At 41.9% G+C, this 8,597-nt stretch overlaps 1 protein-coding gene across 4 annotated transcripts in view; it reads right to left on the bottom strand.

Moving 5' to 3' along the window:
• Nucleotides 1-453: 453 nt before the first annotated feature.
• The window catches only part of diaph2 (diaphanous-related formin 2), a 346,642-nt gene continuing 338,498 nt past the window's right edge, over nucleotides 454-8,597 (bottom strand). For all 4 annotated transcript variants that reach the window (XM_083980784.1, XM_083980786.1, XM_083980787.1 and 1 more), the window contains one exon: nucleotides 454-4,522. In XM_083980784.1, coding sequence (XP_083836910.1) covers nucleotides 4,458-4,522 — 65 coding nt within the window. In that variant the 3' untranslated portion in view covers nucleotides 454-4,457. The remainder of the gene's footprint in view (nucleotides 4,523-8,597) is intronic.

Raw genomic sequence — 8,597 nt, 5'->3', positions numbered from 1 at the left:
GCTTGGGCAGGAACAATTTGTAGCCACACAGGAGATTTTAAGGTCTGAGAAATGATTAAAAAGGGCAATTTTTCTGGATATGTATTTTCTGACTCTGCAGTAATTTCCCTAAGCTGTCGTTGGACATGACAGCATTATCACTTTGCCTTTGACACTGCGCAAGATAAAGCAGTGGGGACACCAAGGTCCAAATATGTTGCTTTTATAGGTAGGTAGCTGTCCCATTCATCATGTGCTAACACCTAGAGCTCTCTGTAATCCCTGTCCATAAGTTAGCCTGGGGCAGGTGTCTTCTGCCCTGCCACCAAATAAACTAAGAATGTAATTTTAGGTTCCAACGTTTGGCACAGCAAAGGTGAAGACCTGCAAGATTCAGGGTTAATAAGAGAAATACATGAATGCTTCAGACAGGTGATTGAATGCAAGACACAGACACAAAGAATCTTTCAGAAATCAGTTTATATAACAAAGGGGGTTATTATTTAGTATCATATGTCATGGAAGGACAGTGTGCATAACCATTTTTTTTCATGTTCTTAAGGATACAAATAAACTTAAAATGTTACAAATATAAATGTTTCTTAAGACAATAAAACATACTCAATGACAACATGGAGGGTAGGCAGGGATATGGCAGCTTACACATCATGGTCGGACAGGGTTTGTTAACAGTTGTGAGTGTTGTTTGTTGATTCAGCCGTAATTGGTCTTCCACAAATCAATAGTAAGCACTAACAAAGTAGGAGAGAACTGGATATGTGGCAGCTGGGAAGTATTTACCAAAAGAAATACTTTGCAAATAGTTCACTCTGTTAGTGGCAATGTCATACTCAAACATCTCAAACAGCTCTTCCCCCGGCTGAGCAGAAATTCTTGTGAGGTAAAGTGCACAGTAAGTAAGTGAGTGTAGGTTAAACTGCAAACTTTTCTTTTAATCAAAGCGCTTGCTGCAAATCACCGACATAATGGCACCTTTACAATTTTTGATAAATCTCTCATACCCCTGCCTCCTCATTCTTACAATACCCATGAGCACAAGTCATAACCTGGGTTTGTTAGTCACAAGCTAAAAGACAATGGGATGGCTGGCCCTAGACACACGGGCCTGTTTTTCACACTAAAATGATGGACAGTTCAGGTTAATTCATCTGAAACTCTCCTGCTATTTCCTATGAAACACATATTTCTGATTATCCTAATAGATGGAACAGGGGAGAAATACGACAATCACGGACACGGCTGATGAGGAATGCTGCCATTGTAGAAGTTCCTGTAGAAGAATTGAAAGTTTTTTATGCTATTGCTTCTTTAAATAAGAAAAATTTTGATTTTTCATCCACCCTTTTTTAGGCCTTTTCATCTATCAAGTGGCAAAAAAAATGTCACAAACCAACTCCTTGTGATGCATTATTCTGCACTCACGCAGAAAACACTAATGCTTCATAGTGATCACTGTTGTGGGAAAGATGCATGATGTGGAACTTCTACAATGGCGAACACTGTAGCTCTTAGCTCATTATGTTCTACAATGCAATCATTACAAACGTTTTTTTTTTCTTAACGTCCAAATAAATGACATCTTACAAAAGATGTCTCTGTGTTTTAGATAAGAAACACCACATGACTACCATTTTGTCATCACATCAAAATCTCATACTTTAAATGACAGTTCCTATTTAGATCAATATTAAACAATGGCTAAAATTAAATTTAAAAAAAATCAAGTTTTAATGTGTGTAATCTTTCTTTTAGTTATACAAAGAGAGACCTGTACTCCCTTTGATATCCAAGACAAAATAAAACGGGGACTTCCCATCATCATGTATATTTTTCCCCCAAAAACAACAAAAACAAACGTTGGCACGTGTGGAGAAAAAAAAAGGTTGATTAAAATGTTTTCAGCCAAATTATACATAAAGAAATAGACACAGTAATTGTTAACAACAAGCCACCAGTTGTTTGGGAATGTACAATGTCCAATCAGCAGCTGAAGAATCACCAAATCACCAAGTCACAGCAGCTGGTCATGTTAATAGAGAACTTTTTTTATGTCTTTCAGCTCTTTCAGCTGTACAGGTGTGTTGGTGCAGAGGACAACGGGCATCTAGAAAAAGGGAGTAACTCTTTACCTTTGACGGTGCATCCCTATCTCTGCTGTGTACAACACCTCTTTAAAAACACTCATCTGTGCAGAAATCCCCTATGCAGAAACCTCATTCTCTCTGCTTTCTCTGTGCAACAGCTCGAACCTTATACTCTGAGGAGAATTATTGTCTTCATAAATATGCAGACTTCTCTGAGCATTGTGGATGCACCTTGAGCCGAGATGATGTGTAAAATTGCATTTTTAGAAGCAAGCAGGCTGGGAGAGGAGGCATCATGAAACAGACACATCACAAGCAGCACTGGCAGATTGTTTAAATGAAAAATCTCCATCTTTTCACCCCAGGAGTCAAGCGCACTGAATCCTATTTTGCCTGGGTTCCTGTTCCGATTATTGAGCTGGCATGGTGTGTACACACACACACAGGCACACACACTTGCCCAAACACACACAGACTCAAAGCTTTAAGCAGAGTTATGGTGTTAGTCATGTTATGGTAAAAGGGTCACTAGTGCCATTAGTGCTGGGGAATTGGAGAGCGTTTGGAGACTCACTTGCTAAGACAAGCGTCATCTTGTCTCCCGCTCCCTTCAGTCGATTATTCTGGTCGTACCCATTCTCCATGTGGATTCAGTGGTTGTTTTTAGTAGTATCTGCTTACAGTTTAGGGCCATGAGGGGACATGGCGGCCCTAGGCATGAATATATGAATAAATAGTTGACGTGAAGAAATCGTGCCACTGTGGGTCCTTAAAGAGGAACAAAGCTTACAGCAAAGTTTCAACTGTTTTGTACCACAAACGCCAAGCATCAGGTGTGTGTTTTGATGCTGAAACGCTTCATCGGGTGGAATATGTCACTGAGATCAACTGAAGTATCCCACAAGGAAACAGGGCCCTCAGTAGAGTGGTATAGTTTGTTGTCCAAAACCCTTTTATGTTTGAGCTATGGATTTCCTCAAAAGATTAGTCCCACCCCCAATGGTTTTAAATTTAGGAATAAAATCATGCCTCTGGTTCATGAAAGCTTAAAAACACCATAAATACATCAAATTGTGAATTGTGGAACAGTGCAGAGTTTTTACTTATTACATGTTGAAACAGTTTAGCAGGTTTCTTCCTGAACATTATCCTGAACAAATTGTCAATATATTAGTGTCAGTTTTCCTGCAAAGCATAGTTCAGTATTTTTCTTTTGAAAACCCAGTGGGAACAAAATATATTGAAAAGCTGCAGTGAGAATTCAAAGTGGTGTGATATGACTGAAATACACAGATTTAAAGATTAACATTAAAAAACTTAATACCTTTGTATCATCCAGCTTCACCCACTGGAAACCTGTGTGACTGCAGGGAAGGTCAGGGAGTTCATGTTAGCTTCTCTAGGCAGTTAAATGCATTTAGAAATGTGTCAGTCTCTCATGTTAACAGCAAAAGCGACCTTGGGACAGAGATCAGCACCCAGAGGCATTGGTTAGATATTACACAACTAAAAATAAAATGCATCTTGTCAAAATGGAAATTACAGTCTCAAGATCCATGAGTCACATACTCTGAAATCCCAGCATACACAGGGGCCAGCTCTTGTGGCATTGTAGGATATGAAATAAAATGTCATGTGTATTTTTTTGATGTAGGTGGGATTGATGGAGGGGGAAAAACATCTCCTGTTAAAAGTTCAATGACTTGTTCAAGAAACCGTCAGCAGGTTGCAGACTTGCCAATGCGGATGTTGAATCCCTGCCCTCCATCTAAAGGACAGCTGGCTCGCTGCACCTGTGTTGACTGAACTGTGTGCGGTGCGTTCTTCTGGGTGATAAGCATACATTATGGTGCAGTCCTTCTTGATTGCATGCCAACTCTGCATGTTCCATGTCAAAACTGTATACGAACGGTGGTATTTTGATTAAAAAAAGAAGGATTAAAATAGAAGGCTTGGACCTATACGAGTCAAAATGGATTTTCAAGCACTGAAAACCTTTCAAACAGCAGCAGCATGTGAAATTTTCCATTTTCTGAATCAAACGATCTATGGAGGATAAGAATGTTTAAAGTGTTGAGAGAGTATTTAATAAATATGTAAGGCGTCTGACAAACAGCATGATAGTTAAAATGTCTGCGTGCGATGTATTATAGATCTTTAAGTTCTGTGGCTTCTTTAGACTCTTTTGTTCCATACCTGGTGCTGTGTTTGTGTACGATAACTTTTATGTGTATGTATGTGTGTGTGTGTGTGTGTGTGTCTGTGTGATCGCCACAGTGAGGGGCGGTCTGTCCCTCCCTCAGAAGTCGTCTAGGTCTCCACCTCGCAGGCCTCTTTGGCACTTATCTAGCGTCTTGTGGTAGGCGCGGGCGATCATCGAGCTTGGTGATTTGCGTTGTGGCGTGAACGAGACCTTTCCAGGACTGCGCGGCGGTTGTCTGTTCAGAGAAGAAGGAGAAAAAAAAGGACAAAACAAAGAATGAAAACCAGAGTGAGACTGAGAAAGAACAAGAAAGTGTTGTTACATTGATCCATACTGGCACGCAGGAGTTCTACTAAATGAAAGACTGTATAGAGAAAGTGAGGAAGGCAGAGAAAAGAGACAGAGAGAAACAACATAAAGCAAATCCAGGCTGATTGAGAGCAGAGCAGCAGGGGAGGATGGAGAAACAGAGGAAGCTGCTGGAGTGGAGGTGCTTGTGTCTGGTGTCATAGTAACTCCATTCAGCTCCTGATCCAGGCTTCCACTCAAGAGCCCCTCAACTAGATGCAGCATATGCACAGAAGACAAAGTAAATGCACACACTCAAGCAGTTGGGGGGGAAAAAACAAGCGGGGACAGAAAAATAATAAGACTTCATACGAGTAGACAAGAGGGACTTGTTGTTCTACAGCCATTCTGCCTCAGAAAGTTTATTGCGAGATGAAAAGATGCAACAAATTAAGTTCAAATATGAACCAAAATATTCTGATTCATTTAAAAAGTAAAAAAAATAAAAGTTTGAGGTAGCTACTTTAGACTCTGTGGGTGTTTGTGACAGAGAAGGTTTCACTGCTATGTTTGTTGTCAGGAAGCAGGGCCCCATCGCACCCTGGGTTTTCTCTGTTGCCAGCTCTATGACAGAGTCATACAAACACTGCCTCCCGTGCTATCCAACCATGGCTGCCCAGAAATGCCCATGGCATCCACCGGGCAGCCAGGTGGCAGGTGGGGCTGGACACAACCAGGAAGCATAGCCATGGAGATGACTGCAGGCACACCCACACAGGACTCCCTGGTATTTCCAAGCATCCCACCACCACTATACCCATTAGTCAGTGCCAGCTGTAGGGTGCCAGGCATCCCGGGCTGGGCGTTGTTTAATGGCACTCACTCCATCCATCATGTCAGGTAATGAGCTGAGAGCGACTGTGATGGCTACGAACACATACACAAATGCTTGCTCGCACACAGACACAGACTCCACCACCATCACAGTGGAGAACAGAGTGCAGTCCTTCTTCAGATTGGATACAAAGCATCATGCAGATGGTGCACAGGAGGAGAGAAGGAGGGAGGGAAGGAACAGAGAGAGCAAAAGAAAGACAGCTCGAGATGTTTCCAAAAAAAAAAAGAAAAAAAGATGACATTTTCCGTCGTCTCAGCCTCTGTCAGTTAAACATGAGTTCATCTGTAGGAGGTGATCATTAAAGCTAACATGTTCTGGCAGCATGTCCGAAAAAAAAGACACCACTACTTACCCATACACTCATTTTTACATCCACTGGTTGTGCTTCACTCTGAAAGCAGGGCTTATACAACCTCTCTGCTTTCAACACAAGTATCCACAGTACACAACATGTTGAGGGCAAAAGCTACAAAATCATCTTGGATGATCTGTACTCTGCAAAGTGTCAGTTTTCACTCTCTATCCGTTTGCTTTTTCCTGTGCTCACATGTGCACTATCTTAATACGGTCTAACCTACCATAAGGCTGTAAATGACTGTGCTGTGATTTCAGCTGTATTTACTGTTACCACATGAAGTTAGAGGCTGCTGCGCTGTCAAAAAGAGGTGTGTATGTGCATGGTGTTAATTTACTGACAAAGCTGCTTGTTCTTGTTAAATTATTTTGAAAGAGGAACAATGATGGAACCAGCTGACCTGTGGTGAAACTTCATCATTCAGTCAGTCAGCAACAAACCCGTTAATGGGACTGGGCCCTCTGGTGTCGTCCAGCCAAAAGAGGGGACAAAACTGGTTAAACATGAGAGCAGATAATCTAGAATCTATCCCTGCCAATCATTTGCAAGCGTAACTGCTCTAAACTCATTTCTGACCAAGCAGCCCCTTTAACTCAGAGTCTATCAGAGCAGCATAGGAAACAGAGCTGAGAGAGTACAGACCCATTGTCTCTGATGCAGGGTCGTCTGGGGCTATAGCTATTACTGTAAATAGGATGAGGGGGGAAAGACAGCGGAGAGGATCGGAGCGAAGATTACACAGAGAAGGTCATAAATGAATTGAGGGAACAAGTGAAATCATAAAAGACAAATTGAAACAATCCACCAATAGATCTGTAAAAATTACAACTACTGGGGGCTTTGAGCAAAGAGCGGACAAATAGAGCAATAACTACAGCACATTTCCTGAATCGCACTACACTACACATCATAAACAGTATACCCACCTTCAGAGCAAGCATATGTTAAACAAAATAGATGATTTCAACACAGTAAACCACAACTTCTGATATTTTAGAGTTCCAGCTGACAACTTCCCACCAGCTTTGTTCATATTGATTGAAAATATTGGTTTATTGTTAGTAACATGAGTAAAGTGCACTTAACAGGAGCACACTGCTGTTGGCTTTGTTATTTGAAGAGGCAGCTATTTCCTATGCTGCGTAAAGTGAAGACAATGGAGACTATTAGCGTGGCCACTTGTTGGAACCCTACAGGGAAAGATGTTGTATAGTAGTATAGCTTTTTTTGGATGGAATCACAAATGAAAAGTGCCCTTTGGGGGAGGGGGAAGGGGGGGGGGTAATTGCGTCTTACCTAACTACCTGAATACATGGAAAAGCTTTTGTCAAAGACTTTGCAAAAAGGGAGAAAAACTTCCACCAAGAGGCATCTCCCTTCAAAGGGTCTACCAGAGGAACGGAGAGCTATTGGCTTCTCATAAAGACTTTTCTGTTCCTATCTTCAAGTGCATAAAAGCCCATCTTTTCCCACCCTGCATCAATCTATCACAACAATTGAACAAACAGCAGCCATTTCTACTGGGAGAGAAACATTACTACTAGCCTCTACTGAATTGAATTCTTCAAGCACACATACACACACATCCAGGCAGGGAGGGAAACAAATTGAGACAGGGGGGAAAGGAGGAGATCCACACAAAAGACAAACTCTACAGGTTTTTTAGAGCACTGATTGCAACTCTTTCTACTCGCGTTGGTTTTGATGGCTTCTTTACCTGCTTCTCCCAGAGGCGACATCTTTCCGAGTTACAGTAGGCACGACACAGAGGAGCACAAGAACAGGAGAAGAAATTGACAAAGGAAGAGCAGGTATTCCGCGTTACAGCGGGGAGATGTTGGCATATCAAAACTTAATTAAATGTTGGCTGGCACTGTTTCTCAAAATGTTACTAAATGCACCAAGGATTTCAGCGAGGGTGGGCAGATGGAGGGGGAAGTCACTGCCACACACATGCTCAAATGTATCATCCACACACTCTCTCTCCCTTCCTCACACACACAGATGGAAATACATTGTTGCTAAAGTGTTCAAGCCGTATAGAGGGAAACGGCTCACTGCATTAGTTTGAGGAAATCACACACACACACACACACACACACACACTCTCACTCTCTGACTCCCCCTCTCTCACTCTCCCCCTCTGTTTCTAAGTCACACAAGCATATCCTTGCATGTATATCATGATGATCCCTGCCACAAGGGAGAGGTTCTGAATAAGACAAGGGTAATAGGAGGAGGAGAGGACGCCAAGATTACTAAACAGCCAAAGCAGAGGCCTTAAGCTGGTGCTGTTAACTCCAACCTTCTTCTGACTGTTTGGAGAGCCTCCAGTGAGATGTCATTTCATGTTGTGATAGACGATAGAACTACAGTTTCCCTGATGGATTTCCCAAAAGAGATTAAATATCATCATGACTTTTCTTTGCCTGTCATCTTTGGCTAATTGCGTAGAATTACATCATGATAGGGCCCTACGATACGCAAGAGAAGAAAAAGCTGCCAGTCATCTATCAAAGGCTTTCAGCATGGTATACTGTGAGGAATTACCTTTCAGTGGCCAGCATAAACAGGAAGACTTTTGGAGGGATTATGCCATGTTAGTTAAATATTGTCTGGGTAGCATCATACTCTGGGCCAACATCTAAACATGGCGTTAACATTCATCAAGGCCAAAATAACAAGGTCAGGTTCACATACTCACCAATCATGTGTGTAAATAGCTGCAGAGTGCAGACAGGATGCATCATAAGGGAGGAGTGGAGCCGC

The sequence above is a fragment of the Trachurus trachurus genome (genome assembly GCF_905171665.1).
Source record: "Trachurus trachurus genome assembly, chromosome: 10".
NCBI lineage: Eukaryota > Metazoa > Chordata > Actinopteri > Carangiformes > Carangidae > Trachurus > Trachurus trachurus.
Note: the sequence above shows the minus strand (reverse complement) of the source record. Positions and strands in the feature narration are given on the sequence as shown.